The sequence below is a fragment of the Anas acuta genome, chromosome 1, assembly GCF_963932015.1.
Source record: "Anas acuta chromosome 1, bAnaAcu1.1, whole genome shotgun sequence".
NCBI classification, from domain to species: Eukaryota; Metazoa; Chordata; class Aves; order Anseriformes; family Anatidae; genus Anas; species Anas acuta.
The window spans coordinates 189854464-189876950 of record NC_088979.1 but is presented as its reverse complement, the minus strand read 5'-3'; the positions used below and the strand labels follow the sequence as shown (position 1 = coordinate 189876950).

At 41.4% G+C, this 22487-nt stretch overlaps 1 protein-coding gene and 1 long non-coding RNA gene across 6 annotated transcripts; one reads left to right on the top strand and one right to left on the bottom strand.

Moving 5' to 3' along the window:
- Window positions 1-185: 185 nt before the first annotated feature.
- Window positions 186-1771, bottom strand: LOC137849783 (uncharacterized). Its single transcript, XR_011092075.1, has 2 exons — window positions 1579-1771; window positions 186-976 (listed from the first exon to the last, which is right to left on the bottom strand). It is a non-coding gene; the product is annotated as an uncharacterized lncRNA (long non-coding RNA).
- A 65-nt stretch (window positions 1772-1836) lies between these two features.
- ERGIC2 (ERGIC and golgi 2) lies at window positions 1837-22487 on the top strand. Of its 5 annotated transcripts, none has more exons than XM_068669744.1 (14): window positions 1837-1993; window positions 6979-7124; window positions 9854-9962; window positions 11324-11370; window positions 12550-12620; window positions 13697-13737; window positions 14874-14975; window positions 15765-15860; window positions 16921-16976; window positions 17989-18087; window positions 19307-19404; window positions 20922-21084; window positions 21804-21883; window positions 22261-22487. In XM_068669744.1, exons 2-14 carry the CDS (start codon window positions 7019-7021, stop codon window positions 22324-22326), a joined length of 1134 nt encoding a protein of 377 aa, XP_068525845.1. In that variant the 5' UTR covers window positions 1837-1993; window positions 6979-7018; the 3' UTR covers window positions 22327-22487. The 5 variants fall into 5 exon arrangements, with proteins under 5 accessions (XP_068525845.1, XP_068525849.1, XP_068525848.1 ...); XM_068669748.1 differs by having other exon boundaries at window positions 1872-2080; XM_068669747.1 differs by lacking the exon at window positions 1837-1993 and adding an exon at window positions 2025-2164.

Below are 22487 nucleotides of genomic sequence, written 5' to 3'. Positions count from 1 at the left end.
GGGATTTTTTCAGATAGCTTAAGTAGCTATAACACATTTTTTCTTTTGGATAATTGGACTCTTGTGCATTGTGAGACCCTGTGAAAATAAATGCTCATAATGACAATTTTTAAAATGATCTCTCAAAAAAACAGAAGTGGCACTGAACTGGAAAAATGTTGTGAAAAATAGAGATAAAGGTCTCCTTTAATCGCCACTTGTTTTTATTTAAAGTAGCTACGGATGCACCGAGAAAATGGAATACTTAGAAGGCTGTAAAGAAATAAGACTACAATAATGACTGCTATTTGTATCGCAGCATTTGCAATTCCTGTATGGAGGAATGAGGATTTCCATCACGGTTTTAGGCAAAGAAACTGCTTTTGGCCACGTAATGCCAGAATACACACACTATGCACTTGCTGCAGTGATTTAAATAAAATGACAGGATCACAGAATTGTAGATTCCTGCACCTGAAGGGAAGAAGAACATCCAGAAACGTTTCCTGACCATACTGTTTGTAAGAGAGGGCTTCCATAGGAGTCAGTACTGTGCCAACAGTCAGAAGCCTGGAGGGAATACAGGCTGAGGTCTTTGACACATGCTAAAATACCTCATTCTGAGATGCCCCATCAACTCTTCCTTTTCAGAGGGTGGTTTCAGATATTTGGCAGTCTACCAAGCATATTGGGAGACTGATTTTGCAAGCTGTGAGCCTGCAATGGCTTCCCAATAAAAAAATATTCTGATAAAGATAGGAAGTAAAGTTAATAGGGAAAGAGAAGCAATTCCATTAATGACAATGTCCTCCAAAGCAGTCGCCACAGCTCTCCTTGCGTCGATTCCCTGGTGCCTGCCAGCAGAGCCGGGCTCACTGCTTTGCCCACAAGGAAGGCAGGATGTGTTCCTCTGCTCCTCAGCTTCTCACAGCTCTCCTGTCCATCGCTCCTCTGCTCCTCAGCCTCGCACCGCTCTCCCCTCCATCCGACTGAGTTCCTTAACAAAGAGGGATTGCAAGACAGGACAGACACACAGCAAAAAAAATGGTGAAATTACAATATCTTTGGCAATTCACATTATTAATGAAGACTCCTGAGTTCTAGACTATCAACAATATCACCGTTTGTAATTGTTGGCTCATTGTTACAGGTCCACGGGGTTCTTAGGTCAGAATCCACCCAAGCTCGTATTTTATTGCATGGAAATCATGCTTGGGTGGGATTGTAATGAAAGGTGCAATTTTGACTGCTTATTTTCCCAAGAAAGTTTAATTTATGCTGTGGGCCACATGAATGTGCTTTGAAAAACTGCTATTGATGATTTAGGGTGTGTATGCCAACTTGATACCAACACACCCCTAAAAGAGGTTCTGCCCACTGCCCGAATTCAGCAGCTAACGATTGAGGTGGCGTAGGTAGTAACGACAGGCTGATTTATTACCCACTTCAGACATTTTTCCTCATAACTGGATCGCTGATACCCCTGGATAAGGGGAGAAGGGCTACTGGAATTACTGGGTATGACCCCATCATTATGTAGTGCATTAAAAAAGGGGTGGGGGGAACACTGCTGAAAACATTGCTTCACATCAGACTAACAATAAAAGAAGTCAGTGTGAGGAATGAGACCCAGGGAGCACTTGATGCTGAGGGGATCTGAAGGAAATCCCCAGCTCCCCCTCAGCCCTCCTGGGGGAACCACCGAGTTTGCCTCAGGGTGGGGCTAGACAAGCCCAGCCAAGCCCGCTTCCTGCCTCCTCGGCTCCTTCTGATTGGCTGCGCCGAGCTCCCCCCTCCCAGCCCCGCCCGTGCCGCGGCCGCTCTGTGCCTCCACTCGCTGCCCCCGGGTCCTCCAGGGCCGCCATTTCCCCGCCCCTGAGGCGCGGCGCCCCGCTGCCATTTTCCTCCCCCCCTCCTCCTCCCCCCGGCCACTCCCAGCCCTTATCGCCACGCTCGCCCTCCTGCACCTGCGCTTCCTCCTCCTCAAATGCCACCTCGGTGCTTCCACGTTGCGGTAAAGCGGCTCTTTTCTCCTTTCCCTCCCGCGGTTCCCTCCCCTCAGCCGCTCTCCCCCGCCTCAGGCGAGCTCCGCAGCCTGCAGGTGCTGCTTTTTGTCCTTATTCTCCTCTGTTCTGCTAAACTGTACGGCGTTTTGTGGGGTTTTCCCCTCTTTGCAAGCACCAAGGTACTTCATAAATCGCTAGGGCTAGCAAGCGCTTTCTCTTTTCCTTTTAAATCAATTATATTTCTGTGTGTGTGGCCACACTTGGGAATCAGAGTGCTTTGGGAGCTTGTTAAACGCCGCACTGAAATAAAAGTGTGCCCAAGAGTAGCTGTGGGGCAGCCCAGTCGCCCACCTGCAGGGTCTGTGGTCGATAACTGGGTTTCTTCCTCCTGTCCTCAGGCTCCCGAAGGTAACTCGGCAGGTGCAGGTAGGCACCAACGGGAGCAAGAGAGCAGAAAGCTGCACGCAGGTGCACCAGGAAAGGAGCACGGTTTGAGTCAGAGCGGGCTGGTGTCACAGGAATGGTGTACTCAAACAGATAATGTTGTTATAACGCTCGTTTTCTCCATTTTTCTTACATTCCGGAAAACACTTACTGTGTTTTCCCCTATAAAATCCTATAGAGACATCTATAGATAAAAATACAGCTATAACGCTGCAAAGCTGAAAGCATTTTTTCCTCATGCTACTTCTTTTTTCCTCCATAAGAAGCATCTCAGTGTGGTGTGGAGCAGTAGTGCCCAAACCTGTGAGCAGATGGGATTGCTGTAGCTCGTAGCCTCTGAGAACATCTGTTGAGCATCTCTGATGCAGAGCTAATAACCAGATCCCTCCGTTGCTCTTTCCAGTCCGTAGTGTTGAGAGCATTTCAAGGGAAAGCAGGGCTTAGCCAGTGAAATCCCTGACTGCTGAATAATACTCATGAACGCTGGCACTGCAATACAGGAGCTTAAAGTCCTCTGGCTAAAGCTGCCTGCTGTTGTGCCTGAGTTGCCTTGGTTGTCTTCTTCAAGTTGCAGTATACTTTAACAGGCTGGGTGAAACAGCTTTGTGGTGCATCTGCTTTTTTCCTCTGAACTATTAAAAAGGGCAAATCTGTACTCGTGCTGTGAAGCTATCGCTTTCTGTGTGTTTCTGGGGTTACGTGTGGATTTTTTTTTGCTTGTGTCATCAAAAAATACAGCGGTCTTCAGTCTCGTTTCTGATCTGTCAGTATAAATGTTTGGTATAGTAGTTTGGTGTTACGGTTAATATTTGGTAAAATGGTTTTTAACTTGTTAAAAATCTTAAAACTGCACTACTCCTTTATGTAATGTTGATCTTGAGTAAGATATTAGTACTTCCCCAAAGATATCCAAGATCTCCCCTTTTGGCTCTAGGAAGATGTCTGTATCTGTTCAGCCTCTTGTGAACCAAGGCGCTGTGGCAGTAGCACAAAATAACCCTGTTCAGTTTGGCTTTGTGAGTCTGTTTTGGTAGCAGCAGCGTTGGAAAGGGGACATCAGGGTTAAGGAGAAGGAAATGTTGTGGTTTTAGGGGAATTCTGGAGTTAAATAAGCATTGCTGTTACTAAGGCCATAAGGTTTGTGGTGGGAGGTAGGACCTTTTTATTAGCTCAGCCTTAATTCCATTCAGAAAATGTGCTTGTGAGCTCAAAATTTGTTCGTTTCCCCACTATTTGTCTTACACTCCCCCCTGACAGCAAACAGAAGATCTGATAGATGTTGCCTCCTTTCATATCCATAGACCCCTAGTGTCTAAAAGAGCATTGCTACCACAGACCAGGTTATTAGTGCTTTCTCTAGTTTGCTTTTAAAGACATTGGTATACATTGGTATAAGAGCTTTTCTTTAACCAATCACTTTACTTCTAAACTTTACAAATTGTTGGTATCCGTTCTCCTATCTTTGGAGTGCGATGTTCCTCCAGTGGGGGCATTGCTGGCTATGGATCCTGATGCAGCAGTGAGTTATGAGCCTCAAGAACCTCAGAAACTCAAAGAATTTATGGAGGGGGAAGCCTTTCTGCACTTGCAGCCCCTAATTTACCCCAGCTCAGTGGGGCTCAGCCCCTTTGGCTGATCGGGGAGACCTTATTGCTCTCTGCAGCTACCTGAAGGGAAGGTGTGGGGAGCTGGGGGTCGGCCTCTTCTCACAGGGAACTGGTGACAGGACCAGAGGGAATGGCCTCGAGTTGCACCAGGGGAGGTTCAGGCTGGCAATGAGGAGCCATTTCTGCTCAGAAAGAGCAGTCAGGCACTGGGACGGGTTGCCCAGGGAGGTGGTGGAGTCACCGTCCCTGGGGGTGTTCAAGGAGAGGTTGGACGTGGTGCTTGGGGACATGGGTTAGTGGTGGCATTGGTGGCAGGGGGTGGTTGGGCCAGGTGATCTGGAGGGCTTTTCCAACCTTAATCATTCTCTGACTCATTAAACAGTTTTTTCTCTAACTGATCACTTGAATTCTGAACTTAACAAATTTGTGGTATCTGTTCTTCCCCCTTTGGGGCACAATCTTCTTCATTCCTCAGTTGGCACATTGCTGGCTTTGGATCCTGATGCAGCAGGGAATTAACAGCCCTCAGGAACCTCAGAAACCCCAAGGCTTCACAGTGGGGGAACCTTCCCACGCTGCCAACCCCAAATTCACCCTGACTGCGTGAAATTTACCTCAGCCCTTGGGCTGATCCTTGACTGTGAGCACGGGGAGCCCGGGCACAGCTCCGCACTCGGGGCAGTCCCTCACGATAAGGGGAGGTTCTGAGCCCCTTGTAACCTCTGAAACTAACATATATACACGTTGGAAGGGAAATCTCTTTATATATGAGAGAACTCTATATATGCGTATGTATTTTTTATATTTATTTCTCGCTTCCCGCGGCCGCCCCCCCCCTCCCTCCCTCAGCCCCGTCAGCGGCGGCGCATGCCCGTGTGAGGGGCGAGCATGCGCGCGCCGGGCGGGCGGGCGGGGAGCGGGGCCGGGCCGGGCCGTGCCGGGCCGCGCTGCGCTGCCATGGTGAGCGGGGCCGCCCCCCGCCTGCCCCCGGCCTCGCCCGCTTCACGGAGCCGCCTGAGGTACGGGAGGGAAGCCACGGCACGGCTCGGCTCGGTTCCAAGTCCTTGGGTTTGCGGGGTGTGGGCGCCCCGGGGGTGGGGGGGTGCGGGCGGCTGTGGGGTCGTGGGGTGTGTGGGGGTGTAGTGAGCCCAGTGAGCTGAGGGGGCCTGGAGGAAGGTGATGGCCCTCGGGGGGATATTGCATGAGGTGTGTGTGTAGGATTAAAGGCACGGCGACAAACGCGGTGTTGGAGATGACAGAAATGCCCGTGCCCACCCGCACAAGGCGGTTTAGAAAGTTTTGTATTGATGTGCTTCCAAATTATCCGACTTTGTGTGCCACGCACGGTACAGAAAGTGGGGAGAATGTGAAGTGGGGCTGAGCCGACGCCAGGGCTGTGTGTAGGGCAGCAGGCGACCCCATCCAGTGTTTCCTCTGTGCTAACAAATGTTACGGCTCCAGTCACTACAGCAAAGCAGCAGCTCAGCTGTGTCTTTGTGGCCAAGTTTCCCAGCTTTTCCCTGAATTACTTGGAGTGCAGTTGAGGTGATCCCATAAACCACAACTATGTGGTGTAGTAAGGGCAGGACTTTCCAAACCTTCCTTCCCAGATCATCTTTTTTTTTTTTTTTTTTTTTCCCCCTGCATAACCAAACTTCTATTCTAGCACCCATCTCTTCTTCCTGCTTTAACTGCGTTTTCCTCAAATCCCGTGTAACACCCAGTATTATTTTCTTGGTCCCTGCAGGCTGGTCTGGCTGCTGCTCCCAAGCGCAGGGCCTGCACCTTCTCACTAAGATCCAAAGCAAACTTCCGTAGTGAGGAAATGGCAGATGTAGATCGTGACTCTTGAGCTGTTAACTTCCATTTCCACGAAAGCCTATTCCTTATTTCATGGTAGCAAAGGCTGCATAGCACCGGAGAGGGGCAAAAGAGGGAATAATTCTTAAGTAATTTCACTAGGCCACGTTGGAGGCACGATGTGCTCTTGGAACAGGGGAGAGAAATCAGCAGATTTTTCTACGAGATGATGATGAGTGTCTCACGTGTTAACTTGGTAGCTTAGCCTGCCTGGTGTCTTTAAACAAGGTATGATAATATGACATATTTTCCAAATCTAGTAGATGCACAGTGGTTTTCTCAGCTTCAGGTTCTGGGCAAAGTGCAGCACTTCCTCAGGAGGAAGGCAGCAGTGCCAGCTTGTTAAAACATGCGGTGTGTTGGCAGGACGGGGTTGTGAGTGCATTTGCAGAGTTTGAAAACAGTTTAAAACCGCTTCTTGGGCAGGCTGCTTCTCTCAGCATCGTGCTGCTTAATGTATTGGGGACTCCAAAGAAATGAGTTTGTGTCACGGACAAAAAGGATTCTGAAGGACGGAGCTAGGATTTGATACTTAATTTGCTTTGGGGGCATTTTTATTGGAAAAAAATCCTGTTATGATCATAAAATTCTAAAGCTGTGAAAGTAAAAATGCAAAATGCATTCTTTTTTTTCCCTTCAATATATAATGTGTCCACGTTGGCTGGATATAGGAGCCCAGAGCAGTTTGAAATCCTCCTGAGTTTATGCAGCCAATTCTATATTTTTTGCTAAATGGATGACTTCCATGCACTGTCAGATCTCTTTAGCAAGCTTACTTCAGAACTAAGTTTGTTTTTTAAATGAAAATTCTGTATATCCGATATGAGCAGTAATTTCATTGAGAAGTCGATGAATCATAGTAATTAAATGCTGAGTGTGCTGGTTGTGGCTGGAAGGTATGTAGTGGTGTACAAGCCAATTTCAGTCGTTCTCTTGAAGCAAAAATGGCCATCCTGTTGTGCAGTGTGTGTTTTTGGAAAGCACATTTCTTAGGTTTTAATTGCCATGTTACTGTCAGTTGGTTTTGAGACAGAGTGAAATTGTTTGCATCTTTTAATCACAACAATTTACTCTCAATTCAGAGGGAATATATGAAGGAGGAAGTGGAGGAGTGTGCTGAAGATGAGGCGACTGAATCGGAAGAAGACGTTGAATTTGATGAAAGAACTGGATGCCTTCCCAAAGGTTCCTGAAAGCTATGTGGAGACTTCAGCAAGCGGAGGAACAGGTAGGCCTTCCTGGGATGCTGGCGTGATGCTCTGAGGATAGAACCTTCAGTTGGATGAAGGCAGGCATCTCTGTTTGTTTGAAACTAGCTAAAATTGGTGTCTTGATTTCTGTTGTGGGCTGACAGAGCTGATCTCCTTCACGTAGTATCGTCTCCTAATAGATGTAGTTAGTGCTCATCTCGAGGGTGTTTTTTGTGTAAAACTGATGAAAGATTCAAACAAATGTAAACGTTCCCTGTAAACACTTTGAAATGATTATGACTGGAAGCACAGTTGCCAAGGCCATAATAAAACTTTATAATTCATGGAATCCCACTAAGCCCTTTCCTTTTCTCTGCATAAAGTTTCTGGCTAAGCCTGTGTCAGCACAGAGTGAGATACAGATTGGATTCAGCGCTTATGCTCTTATAAAAAAGAAGGAAAAAATCTCCAGCTTTTAGAATTCTCCATTCTCAGAGCTGGCAGAATTGAACATCAGGATGAAGAGCAGCTTTCTAATGCTTCTTGTCTTGAAGATGTATTTATTTTAAGAGTGAGGAAAGCCCTTTGAAGAGCTAACCACTTTACTCCAGGGCATGCGCTTATGCTGTCACTTGAGCTTCTCTCAGAATACTGTAGCTATAAGAAGTACCTTTTCTATTTGTATCTGACCAGAAATTTTTGCCTGTAGTTGGGTTGGGTTAGAGGCAGCCTGGTACAGAAATAGTGACTTCGTCTGTTGGACTGTTGGAATAGTTCACAGTTAGATAGGAAACTGCTAGCGGTTTGAAATAGAGAACAAAAATCCTCTCGTGTAATTATTTTGGAAACGCAGTTGAATAAAAAGTACAAGAAGCAATTGCAATCTGCGGATAAGCCTTTGAAGTCATTACACGATTTATAGTGCAGAAGTAAATACCACAAGGATCTGTATTTGCTGTTTCCTGAATTGCACTGTTAATAATTAAAGGGTTCTTGAATGTAAAACAACCTCTAAGAGGTAATGAAATAATTCTTTGTTAATTTTAAAAAGCCCCATTCCAGATGAAGCGAGATGCTTTTTTTTTTTTCCCCCCCACCCTGCAAATTACAACATAAAATAAATGGCTAAAAATCTTCTCTTCTGGTGTAGCATCGTGCTTCATGAAAACTTCACTTTATTGAAGGGCGCCTTAAGGATTTTTCAACACCAACAGTAACTGTAGCATTCTTTATATGGTTTATACCAATAGCCTTACAACAGTATATGATTATGCCACTATAAAGTCTGAATCAGACAGATTGTAGTGTTTCCACTTCATTCAGAATTAAAGTCCCAGGCTCGTTTTCTGGTGTGACAGGGATGCATCACATCTCAGGACTCTATTCGCAGTCTTTCAGCATCTTAAAACCTGTTGTAAAAGAAGGACTAGTCTAAGGCTGCAGTTTGACTCTGGCTCTATGCTGGGAGAACCTTCTGAAAAGAGAGTCTAGTCTAAAAGACTTTTACTTCACCTACTCAGTTCCACAATTTTCCTTGCTCTGAATTAACCCAGAAAGCATCTGCTGCTGTGATTGTTTCCTGGTGGGTTTGGCTTTCATGGTGTGCCTTGACATGAAGGTCTTTATATATATATAATATATGTGTGTGTGATCATAGCGTAGCATCAAGTGAATGCTTGAACTTGAAATGTTACTGATCTGAAAACAACCAGTGGTTTCTTTTCTGGTCCTATAGCACAGTGGCTTTAATTCCCTGCTGCCACCCTTGGGCTGTAGCCCACAATATAATGAATTGAAGCCTGTGAACAGCAGGCTTGTTTTGCTCAGGCTGCCATTCACACACTCCACAGAACACAGGTGGAAAACATGTACTGTAAATAAGCTGTACAGATCACTACTGTGCTGCGTGGCTGAAGGTTTTCTAACTTAACAAAAGCCTTAATTTTAATAAAAGGTGCATAGGGAACACATCCGTGTGTTTGCCATGTTTCTTTGTGTGATCGGGTGGTCTTTCCTTTGCATTGCATGACTTTGCAGGTGTGGTATTGTGGAGATAAGTGAGGCACTTTCAGTATTAAAATGTACCATTTAGTTTTCTTCCCTAAAAATACCTTAAAATCAGTCCTACACTTAGCTGTTGGTAGAAGGGATAGCTACATGCTGCTTATCCCCAGAGATGGACTGGGTCAAAGTAATGGGGCTGGCAGTCCTGACTGTTCCTATCCACAAGTAATGTAAGGGCACCTTCTGCTTACTGGACAGTGTATGCAGTGCGTATTATTTCTGTTACCTGCCAGCTTAAAAGCTAGATATTAAAAAATATATATACATAAACATTAAAACGTAAGTTGTAGAGAAGTGGAGGATTGAAGGGACTTCCGAGTTCACCTTTTCCTTCTTTCATACTTGAAATTAGGATTATCTTTGCCTAGCCCAACTCTGACAGTGATTTGTCTGCGTTTTATGCTCAGGAGTATCTAACCTGTTGTTAAATCCCTCCAGGGATTTCATATCATCCCCATTATTCTAGTATTTGACTACTTAATATGAAAAGTCCTTTCTTAATGCAAAGGTATGACTTTTTCTTTTCCTATCCTATGCAAAAGAAAATACTGTAGGTATGAAAACAGTTTTCTATGAGCAGCTTATGGATTTATAAACTAATCAAAGACATCAGTATTGTACTGGTAATACTCAGATTGTGGAATTTTGGCCTGCTTTTGTTCCTAAATGTTTGTCACAATCTAATTTTCTTTTAATTATTCAGTTTCCCTGATAGCATTTACAACAATAGCTTTCCTGACTGTCATGGAATTTATGGTGTATCGGGACACGTGGATGAAGTACGAATATGAAGTAGACAAGGATTTTACTAGGTAATTTTTATTCATTATAATTTTAAAAGTGAAGTTGTCTGCCTTTCAGGAAAGAATAGATGTGAGATATTCTTGTGACTTGCAAGCAATTTATGGTTGAAATATTGAAAATACTGGTTGAAAAGTGAAATACTAAGGGTGGGGTAATTTATCTTTTGTTGATCAACTTGTGGCTTTTTTCCTGGAAACTGCGAAGAAGAGAAACTGAGATTACTGAAATTAAGAAGTCAAAATAGTGTAGGTGTGTTGGTGAAGGAGACCTGCGAGGATCCATTTGCTAATGATTCAGAGGACACTGTAATATGTAGCTCCCCATCAGCTACGTAAGCCCACCAAGGCTGCATGATGGTAGTTTTTACAGTTGGTATATTGCCATTATACTTCATGCTGCTGGAGATGAAACTTGAGCACTCAGAACTGGGTTATCTAGAGGTTGCTTCTGATCTTACCTGTTGTTATGGTTCCGGAGATCATTGAGGCTACGTTTGCTGTTGATTTCATGTGCTCCTTGGGATTGCGTTTGCCTTTCTTCCCAAGGTGATGCCAGGTACCCTTGATTCTGTGTGAAGTTAGAGATTTCGTATACTGAGCACCTCTAAATGTCACACGCCTGGAATTGAAATAACTTTAAAATCTGTTTGACTTGACTTGGTTGCTGTGGTAACAAGCTAAATATGTGTATATTAATTGGATGTCTTGTACGTCAGAAATACCAAAGGGCGCTGTAATAAAAAGAATAAAGAATGGGAGAAACGTAAGGGAGAAGCATCAAAATCAAGGATTTTTTCCTTAGAGAAAATCCGTTCAGGCAGACAGGAGTTTCACACTTAGGTCTTTCTAAAATAGGCTCCTTCCCTGGTGAAGTTATTGCAGAAGGGAAGGAAAGTCCAATGCTTAAACTATTAAGAGACTTGGGAGGCTTTCTGTTGCAGACTTTGCAGTTAGATCGTGCAGGTTTATCACTCAGCCTGTGGTTCTGTGACAATTTAAACCGCTGTAAATTGGTGTCACTGTAATTGCTCAGCTTCTGACTGTGCCTGATCCTGAGCTGAGCCACCGTTGAATCACTTATGTATGTGATTTACCTGTGGTCAGTTGAGTTCCCAGAAGTAGATCCCTAGAGATGATAGAACCCTATGACTATAGGGAGAGTTGTTATCTCTTAAGTTATGAACAGTGCTCAGTGCTTTAATAATGGAAACTGTATTGGTTCACCCAAATTTCATACGGTTTATATTTGTTGGTGTGAATTTTGTCATTTGACTGTCTTTCTGCAAGTAATCTGCAAAGTTTAGTAATATTCCTCTTGATACCTGAACTCACTGTTAATTGTTACTTTTGTTTTTTGCCTTTTTTTCCAGTAAGCTAAGAATCAATATTGATATTACAGTTGCCATGAGGTGTCAGTGTAAGTATCCAACGGTGAAAGGTTAAAAGCATTGTAAGGACTCTTTAGTGTGTGCTTTTGCTTGCAGTATGGCTGGATATTGTTCAAAGTATTTATTTTAACGCTGGGATTTATTCTGTTCTTGATGGCATGTAGTGTACTGATATGACTCATTGAAAGAATTGGTATGAGATAAGAAAAATGAAAAGCATTTATGCTGTGTCATTCACATCTGGCAGAGCTTTGGTTTGTCTTTCAGAAAGAAAATGGTTTGTTGGTCCAGTCTGTCTGTAGCCAGAATATTCTAAAAGTTGATTGTGAGACACAACTTAGCAGCAGGCATTTATCACAGTCATGAACTTTGCAAATATTAACCTGGCCTAATGTTGAACAATACTGGAACCACTAGGTTATAACATGAATGCCTTCCCATTTAAAAGCAGTGCTTGCTGTTCTTTTGACAACAGTTAGGTAACGAACCATTAGTTCTATGCAGTGATCTTAATCCTCCTGGACTGAGGGAGTACTGCTTCTACCAGGAACGCAAGCCAAATCCTCAAATCTTTTTTTTTTTTTTTGACTAGTGTAATCATATGGTACTTACGTTTATTTCACGAATATTAATTCAGAAGTCATACCTCCTCTGGAAACTTGTTTTTTAAAACATTTTCTAGTTAGCATCAAAAGTTGGAAAATTCTGAAATCACAAGGTTTTTTGTTTTGTTCAAATTTGAGAAGTAAAACTATCCTATGTTTTGGCTAGTCTTGGTTTGGATTCTGTGCTTGTGAAACAACAACAAAAACGCTCACTTGCACGTAACAGATCCTAGAAAGCTTGTATATGTTTGGTGCATACAATACTCCCAAAGGTGTTATATCAGGGAGGAAATACCACGAAGAAACTTCACACTTTGGGTCACAGTGCATCAGTTCATGATACTTTGAGGTTTAATAGGTTGAAAACACCCCCCCCCTCCCACCCCATAGTAATCTACTTCTTGACAGCTTTGCTTCTCTTTTGTTTGGACTTTGTTAACAAGAAATGCAGAGTTGGGTTGCCCTCCCCCTCTCCCATTCTTCTCCACAGTAACTTACACTGAAGGTTTATCACAGTACTGTGAAACTTCATCCTACCTTGAACATTTTTTTTTGTTTATGATCATCTGTATGCCTCAATATTTTTCTCCCTTTTTAAACCAGATGTGGGGGCTGATGTTCTGGACTTAGCAGAAACAATGGTTGCCTCTGCAGATGGCCTCATCTATGAACCAGTAAGTGTATTCTGTCATGCTGGGTTGGCTTGCTGTCTTGTACCTCTTTTTTTTTTTTTTTTTTTTTTACCACAGCTGGGCTGCGTAGAGCCTCCCTGAGTATTGTCTGATCTTGGAGTGAGGTCTGCAGTGCTCATTGCAGGAATCACCTAGGGAAGTAGGCTAACGCTGCAATTTCTGTTTGTTCACTCTCTGCAAATAACAAGATTCGAACGCAGCAGACACCCTAAGTCAGTGCTACTTAACAAGCTACAGATTCCTACAGCTAGTTATTTTTACATTCTTAAATTCTTGGGATAAATGCCAATATCTGATGTGGAAGGAAAACTGTCAGAGCTCTAAAAAGAATTGATCTAACTGCTTCTTAACTAGAAGAATATTGTGATCCTAAGAAAGTGAAAAGTCACCATGATATCCTTATAGTATGGAATGGCAAGATCAATTTAAAAATATCCTTTTAATTTCTGTATTGCAAACCAAAAGTGCTGGAAATGTGTAAGCCTATGCTCCTGAAGTGGACTTGCATAGTATGATAACCTTTGAAGTAATTACATTGTATACAAGTAATTTATCATTTACAGAAAACTGAACTGCCAGATTGAAGTAGGGGAAGTCTGGTGGTTTGTCTTACAGACATCCTCAGTGAGGAATGACCTTAGAAATAAGCTGCACCTGAACCCTTGTCTTCCAGTGATTGCTTCTTTGCTCATTTCATTGCTTTTTTCATCAAAATCGTGCATGTCAATTGTATCACTTAGAATTAAATTGCTGCTTATTGCTTCTTCTAGCTTGTATTAGTCAAAGCCTAGAAGAGCGGGGACTGCTATCTCAAGTTAGTGGAGCTTTAGGAAAAGATTCTGAAGTTAGAAATGAAAGCAAGTGAATAACTGGGGGGGGGGGAGGAGGTGTTGAGGATTTAAAGTGCAAAATCCTTTCATAAACTCCAGTATGGGGTACCAAATGGGAGCTTGTTTCTAGCATCCCAGAACTTCCCACCCCACCAGGTCTCTTCTAGGTTTTGGGGAGGGGACCGGTGCTTTCTGGGTGTTTTATTAGGTGTGTTATTTTTGTTTCAGGTAGTATTTGAACTCAGCCCACAACAAAAAGAATGGCAAAGGTAACTGAAGTACTGAGATGCATGCTTGTGTTGTTTGTAGTGGAAGCAACCTTGAGGTATACCTGAGTCACATAACAGAGCCATGTCTTGGGTCTGACAGCTCCTGCTTGTCATTTGAGTGCAAACCCATGAGAAAAAATTTACTTTGCTTTTTTCATCATTTGAGATCTTCACTTTGTCAAAAATTTCCCTATTTTCAATGAAATGCTGTCATTTCAGGCATTTGTAATGGATTTACTCTAAGCATACTTAGGGTTTTGTTTAATTTTACATGATAATGTATGCAAGACTATATTTCCTTATATAACTGTTCATTTGCTGTCATGAGAAGAAATATGAATTGATGCCAGAGTAGCTCATCTTCTATTGACAGATGTGTTACTAATTGAGCTATACTATTCCAAAAGATGAGATATCTGAAAAAAAGGGGAGGGGGAACATTTCTTTGTACTGTTTTACACAAGGCTGGGCATGTAATGCACAACGTGCTTTTATGTGAGGCCTGCAGACTGCTCTAGTAGTTGATTTTGATAAGAATTCCTCCACTGGGCTTGGACTGGTTTGTGGAATTGGGTCATGCTGTTGCAAGACAAGATAAGTACACAGACTCACTCAGCCTACATTACCGAACAAACACTCAGTAGCACAGGTTTTAATTGGGGCTTCGGATGTGTGACACAGACAGCTTGACATCTGAATGTCAAAGCAGAGCCATAATAACAGATTGCACATTCAGGCAAAGCAAACGAATTTGAATCTTTTGTGTATGGCAGTTGACACAGTGTTTATCACTGAAATTGAAATAGCTTGGTTATGTGTGATCATCATGCTGATAACTGTGCAAAAAAAAAAAAAAGATTATTTAGGAGTCTGTCTAGCTTTGATATTTTCATAATGCACTGCTATTAACAGCAAAACTTAAGCTATATTTACTTTTAGTTTTTTGATTGTATGAAATGTGATTGTCAATATTTAATACAGTGCTTGGATGCTGACGTGTCTTTGCTAAGACTTTGCAAGACTTTGGAAAGTCTTCCTAACTTTCCTATATATAACCTGCAATTGAAGCTGATAATTGTGAATTTATTTTCTGTTTCTATATTGCATGCTTTCACACTTGTCTGTATAACCTTTAGGATGCTGCAGCTAATTCAGAGTAGGCTGCAGGAAGAACACTCTCTTCAAGATGTGATATTCAAAAGTGCTTTTAAAAGTGCTTCTACAGCATTGCCACCGCGGTAAGAAAAAGTTGGGGTGTTTCTCCCCCAACCCCCTTTAATTACACTTCATTTTTTGTAGGCTTATTATTTTTTCTTGAAGATAAGTTTGGAAGAAACGAAGGCGTTAGGGCTTTTAATTGCATTTTAAAATAGTGTATTTGATGCTTGTTTTGGAGGGCTGTAGTTTTATGAAAATCTCTGGGTCTTCCAACATGGAAAAGGCTTACAGGTTTTTGTGTGTGTGTAAATGTAAAAATACGTACATACGTATGTGTTTACACACGTGATACAGACAGCATTATACAGGACAGTATAGTACAGCGTGGGAAGGGGAATATTACATAGTACAGTGTGGGAAGGGGAAGGCTTTGTAAAAAAAAAAAAGTTGAGAGCTCTTGGTGCTACAGTGTTACGTGACTCACGTTTTGCTCTGTTCATTGTAGGAAGAAAACTTTCAGAATAATCTGTATCTGGTAGAAATAATTGGGGAAAAAAATCACAGGGCAGCAAGATATATGTAAGGTCTTGGGATGTTTACTGTTCAGTTGTTCAAGTGTTGTACGTTAGCTTTGTAGGCCACATCTCTGAATATAAGTATGAACAGAAGCTTATTGGTTTCCTCAGGCTGAGCTTTATTAATTTATCTCCCTTCTACCATCCTCAATATAGCTTCAGGAGTATATGATAAGGAGAGGTAGATGATAATGCTTTATCTTTATGCCAGGAAAAAGAAAATCTAACTCTACTACTGTTACTTCTGTTAACAAATATTCTCAAGTACTCTTTATGTTGGTTTTGTTTAAACAGGGAAGATAATTCATTACAGTCTCCAGATGCATGCAGAATTCATGGCCATCTGTATGTCAATAAAGTGGCAGGGAATTTTCACATAACTGTGGGCAAGTATGTTCTGTTCAGTCTCTGAAAATAAAAAAAAAAAAAAGACTTCTACATTGTGTGTAGTACGTGCATGTACGTGTGTGTATGCTCTTAAAATAGTTACTTTTTTTATTAACTGTGACATACACATGCATTTTCCATATGGTGTATTTCCTGGAGCAGTTAAAACAAATTTCTTATAAGCTATTAAAATAAGTTTGCTATTTCTTTCTTGCATTCAGTGTAGTGGTTATGAGTTCCAATGACTTACAGGATGGAAACTCTTGAAAATAGGCCCTCTGTAAATATATGATATGGAATGGATTGCTTCTACTGGCTTTCCATCTCTGGGCCTGTCTGGACTTTTCAAAGCTGAGATGTAGTAACAGAACCATAGTGAGGGAGCTGAATTCCCATTCATCTTGATTTGAAGAGACACTTTCTAATCTGCTTCTGTAGTGGTATTAGCTTACGTACATCTCATGCGAATTTGTGTTACGTTTTTTTGTGCTCTCCAACTCTGCTGTCCTCACTTCCCTGTCATCACTTTCAGCAGAGACCTTAACACACAGTCTGTACTCTATTGTATCCACGTGTAATTCCAACTGCTGCCTTTGTGTGGATGTTTCTCTAGGTGTCTCTTCCGTATGGTCTTGAACCACCTCTCTGACTTGTACCTAGATGGCTTCTTAAGCCCTTTTCAAAGCCAGTTGCTTTGGCCTTTCACATGGACTATCTTAACTTCTCTCTTTCTGTCTCCAGTTTTTAAACCCAGAATAATCTTTTGCTTTCCCTTGCTTCCTTTTGCTCATAATTACATTTTATTGCTGTTAAGTCTGCTCCTCTTCTGCTACTTTTTTTTTAATTGCTTTCTTCCCTAGCCTGCTTCATACCTCATTGTTAGAGTCATTACCTGGTTAGTTGTTGTAGTCCTCATGTATAAATAAATGAAAAGACGTTCTCTCCCTATATAGTATTGAAATAGAGAGGGAGAGGAAAATTTTATGCATAATCCTGTTTAGGAGAACTGTGTGTGTGGCTTAATTGAACAAGTTTTCCATAAAATGTATCTTACTTTCTTTAGGGCAATACCACACCCTCGAGGCCATGCACACTTGGCAGCCCTTGTAAGCCATGAGTGTAAGTTCTTTATCTCCTTATGAACCAGTATGGTTTCTTTCAGACTGCTGTCATCTGTTTCAGATGTTAACATAGCTTGTTGCTGCAGAGGTGGTCTAGCTGGGCAACTGCATTGCAGGAGAGTGTGAAGAATATTCTTTTCAGTGTCGTAACTCAGTAGGGATTTCACTGTTAGTGTTACCTATAGAGAACACTAGTAGTGTTTCTTCTGTACCTAAAAGTAATGCTAATAAGTTGCTGCTATAGTAATGATAACACAGGAATCTTGGATGTATTTTGTTATAACACAGATACCATATTAAATTCTTGCATTTCAGTCCAAAGTACCAATTTCCTGCAAAATCTGTTATTCAAAAGGTTAGAAATGTTTGACCTCTGTCCCTAGACCCTTCATTTTTTAGGTTATGAGTCTGGGTGCTAAATGTGTATTGTTGCAACACTTACTGACAGGCAAGGGTGACTTACTTTGAAAAATGAACTTGGTATTTAATTGGTTTAAGTCTCCACGTCTGCCTGTAAATGTACATTAGTGCAGGTGTTTAATATTGTGGAGCTCAGATATCTGCAAAATCAGGCAATGTAATAACTTGACAGGTGCCTTGTGTTTCCTCTGTACATTTAATTTATGAAATTTTAGTCTTTTTAATACTGTTATGTGCAACAACCTGAATTGTAGAACTTCAGTATTTGATGAACAAGAAATTTCCTGTCATGAAGCTTTGACTATTTCCAGCTTCTAGGGTGGTTCAAATACAGATGTAATTTGTTTTAGAATTTCTTTTGCACAGAAACGGAATTTATTTCAAAATAATTTGAATTGTATTTGAGATATGTATGTGGATTTATTACAATTACAAGCACAAATGCAATGAAATGCACACTGGTGTTTTAAGTATTCTAATTATATATTCTCCAATGTGAGTTTTTGGAGAATTGTGTGTTTTTTTTTCTCTGAGAAAGGTACAGAAGCTCATAGTTCAAAAATGTTTCATTCTTCTGTATTGTTTTTCAGCCTACAACTTCTCACACAGAATAGATCATCTGTCATTTGGAGAGCTTATTCCAGGAATTATCAATCCCTTGGATGGAACAGAAAAAATAGCATCAGATCGTAAGTGTTGTGTGTTCAAAAAAAAAAAGCATCTTGTTTTGTGTATTCTTCCAATAATTACATATAAAACATTATCACATCTCATGATTTGTGTGACTTACAAATAATATGCCTTATTACATTTGATAGCGAACATTGCACTGTTTGATTACTGACATGGCATCTTAGACAGTTTCCTTTTAAGATTGGTACTGTTGGACCTCAGTGTTTTGCTGAAGATGTTTTGCAGTTTAGTCCAGGCTTGTGTTGAAGTTACTGTATGCCTGCACTAGTTGCAAAGAGTTTTGCAACTGTGTGCTACAGAGGAGGGTCTGTAAAACTCTTTTGGTTTAAAAATAATAAAAAAAAAGCAATAAAACGACAACAAAAAAAGATCAAAACCAAACAAAATCCCTAAACCCACCTCCACCACACACACACAAAGTAAAATATCTGGCATCAGGAGTCTTAGTATATTGCTGTTTTCTCATGTATAAAAAAAAGTAGTAACCTACTTTACAGAGATAACTGTCTCATCTTCTGACTTCTCCTGTTCCCCATGCAAGGGATCCCCAGGATCTGCTAAAGCTGCTGTTGCTTCAAAGTCAGCCCTTGGTGCATTGGCTGTTCCAGCCAGAATGATTTTGTGTAATTGAAATAAATTGCTTCAATTTATCAATGTTTGTTCTCTGAGAAAATTGAATGAAGACAGAGCAATCATAAATGCATAAGCCTACTGATTGCTTTAGAAGAAGTCTCTAGAAGACTCTCTAATCAGGAGAGGAAACCATGACGAGTTTAGAAGGGATTCTGGCTTTACATAGATGATTAAATGCCTAAAATCTATTCAAACCGTTGTCAAGTCAAGATAGATATGCCTGTGGCAGTTTGTATCACATAAAATGTGACTGTGAAACTCATTCTACTGCCCTGGGAAACTCTGTGCATTTCATTTACAGATCTGAGTGGCTTGACTTTAATGAATCTTTTTGTTACGTAGGTAAAATATGAATTTCTGAGTAAAAACCTGATGTAGGCTTTGCCCTGTGTAAACTTTGTTCACATAGATTGTGCTGAAGTGGTCTGGGCGGTTCTGGTATCCCTTGAAGAATGTCCCTGCTGCAAATGGTGTAGTTGGTTAACTGTCTTAAACTGTATTTGTTTGACTTCTTTATGACTGTGTCTCAGATAATCTTTTTACTCCGTACTTAACTGAACAGTGAGATTTGTTTTCTTCCAGACAACCAGATGTTCCAGTATTTTATCACAGTTGTGCCAACCAAACTTCATACATACAAAATTTCAGCAGAAACTCATCAATTTTCAGTGACAGAAAGGGTAAGTGGAAATAAGAGAGAACCATGCAGGGGAAAATCTAGCAGTGATTGGTCTTAAAAGCTCAAATGTGAGAACTGAGGTTTAGTTTTTGAAAACTCCTCTAGTACGAATGTAGACTATAAAATTTTCCAGTGCACTGGATTTATCTGTAAACAGTGTGATTCTAATGTTCATATATGCTTGCTGATGCATGGTAACTTCTTGCATTAATATTTTGCATCTCTAAAATTTGTCTGTGGAGGAAATAGGATGAAAATTGCATGTCAGGATGTCATGAACTTGGTTGTGGAGTGTTAGAAATGGAAGCAATGTGTATGAAACAAAACACAGCATTTCTGTCTCTCAGCTGTCTTGTTTAGCCTTTGTTGAACCACTAACTTTAATTATTCTCCAGACTGGAGAGCTTCCAGTTCTTCTGAGCTTGGAGAAACTTGTAATGCTGAATCTGTAAAGGATGTAATTATTGCAGTATGGTGCATGAGCAGATCATAAGATACCAATTTAAAAGACTTCTGTAAAAGGCCGTGCATGTACCAGCTACGTGTCTCATCATTTCCAGGCTCTGAACTACATTTTGATCTTTTATTCACAAGCCAAGAGAAAAAAAATCTTTGTGAAAAAGCTGAATTGAAACCAGCAGCTAAAGCGAAGATTGCGGAGGAAGCCTTGGGTTAAAAGGAAGTTCAGAGATTCGGATGGCAGTTTTATTCAGTAGGAAGGTTGCCACACTTTCAAGTTGGGAGGGAGAAAAACTTGTCAATAGAGGAGGCGAAGTGGCATTATGTACTTGCTTGGTCTCTCTCAGGAGGTAGCCCTGTTGCCTGTACAGTTTGCTTGTGTTTACCTTTGGAAACCAACCCCCCAGCAGAAGAGCTATTAACAAAAGGCTGTTCAGAGCAGTTATTCACTGGACAAATCGACGCATTTATTACATAAGAGTAGGCATGTGTGCAGACCCAGAGAAAGGTGGCCAGCTAGCCACGGATAAAATGTGAATACAGCAAGAAGCCACTGGTGAGCGTCATAGGAAGCAGAGTAAGCACACAATGAGCAAAAAAAAAAAAAAAGCGTTGGTCTAATTTAAGTTAAGCTTCTGAATTTTTATGGTATATTCAAGCTTAGGATCTTCCCTGATGCTTTCTAAGAACCAGCACTTAAATCCTCTGTGGCACGTAAATCCAGAGATGTGCTTCAAAGGAAGGAGAAGGATGAAGCCTAACAAGTTGTAGATGCTGTTTGCAGATTTGCACGTACCTTAGAGAAAACTGCAATAGCTCAGGCTGTTGAACACCATAAATGTTTTCCTGAAGTTCTCATCCTGAGTTAAGTGGTTAACAGCAGTGCATAAAGAGCTGGGGCACTGTGTTACGCCACTGCATGCTCCTGATTTCACAGCCTAGACCAGGACTGCGACCCTCATCTCTCTGGTGAAGTAGTTTTGTCATCACATCTATTCAGATGGTTTTCCTTGTGACTAATAAGGTGCAACTAACTTGGGTTTCTCTCCAATCTCTCAGGAAAGAGTAATTAACCACGCAGCTGGCAGCCACGGGGTGTCAGGAATATTCATGAAATACGATATCAGTTCACTTATGGTGACAGTGACAGAAGAGCACATGCCTTTTTGGCAGTTCTTAGTACGTCTCTGTGGCATTATTGGGGGAATTTTTTCAACTACAGGTAACTGTCAGTTCTCTCCCTTTTTCTTACGCCCTATTAAATCCTTTTTTATAGGTTACTGTGAGTATGTTTTGGATAAACAACAGGGAGTCCTAAAATATGCAATAAAAGCTACTCCTTGTCAGTGTTCCCGAATGCTTTGTCTGGGGGGGGCTGCTGTTTTCTTCTGATGTTCTGTGTATTTTCTGTAGCTGGATTCTTGTGCTAAATCAGTGCCAAAAATTGAGATAACATTTCCATCTGAAGTCACTGGGAGGATTTTCCTTATGCAACTTACGAACGTACTGCAGGATTGGTCTTCAGAGGAAATAAACCAAGTCAGAGGGCACAATTTGCTTTGTTAGTCACAACATAACTTGTAACCAAGGTGCCCTGTTATTTGTTCTCTAGCTTTCACTTGAAGAGGGTGTTGTAAAAGAGTTGTCTTTCAAAGTAGTGTTTTTTCTCGGAGTGTATTTTCACCTGTTAAAGCCAGGCAGGGGTATTACATTTGTTTGGATAGCCTTGGTTTTGTTTTTATTGATGCATTTCAGAATGCAAGAACTTTGTTCCCTTCCTTGATGTTTCCACTTTTATTTTGGTAGTTCTTTTCTTAGCATTTCACATACTGGTCTATTGCACTGCACTGTTTCTAGGTATTGTAGAGCTTTGCTGTAATATTGCCATAAATACTTCAGTCTTACTTCTTGTGACGATTTAAATCTTGTTTGACGTTGCAGGAATTTTACATGGTTTTGGAAGATTTGTAGCAGAAGTTATTTTTTGCCGGTTCAGACTGGGCTCTTACAAATCTACATCGGTAAGAAAAACTACTTGATAGGTATTAAATAAGTATCCAGTGTTACTGCTGGTCAGCCTGTGGGCTGCTGTTACGCAGTGTGGAAGAACTGAGCAGTCTTTTACGTTGGACATTAGTAGTGATGTTCCTCTCGAAACGACTTGATTTCATTTTAATTGTATTTTTTCCATGTAGCCTGTAGGGAGCCTTGTCTTCAAATTTTGTTCAAGTTTGCCAGCTGGCAAAGTTAGGTGAGTGGGAGGAGATAAGGGGAGGTAAATAGGCTGGTAGAATAAAAATTGTACAACTTTTGGAGAAGAAATGTGGTTTTGGGGTGGCAGTGGGGGATTAATGTTCCCAGACAAGCCGCTAATAACGTTTGGTTTTCGTTTAACTAGGTCCCACTTCCCGATGGCCACACAAGCAACCACTTACCTCTAAGTACAGACAATAACACGCATTAGCGCCTCCTGAGAGAATTTTCTTTCGTCCTGCCTGATACAGAAGACTTTTTTTTATAATAAAGAAAACATTGTGCAATATGCAGAGACAGTACTGATGGGCGGCAGAAAAAAAATGAAGCCTCTACAAAAAAAAAAAAAAGCAAACTACAAAACCAACAAAA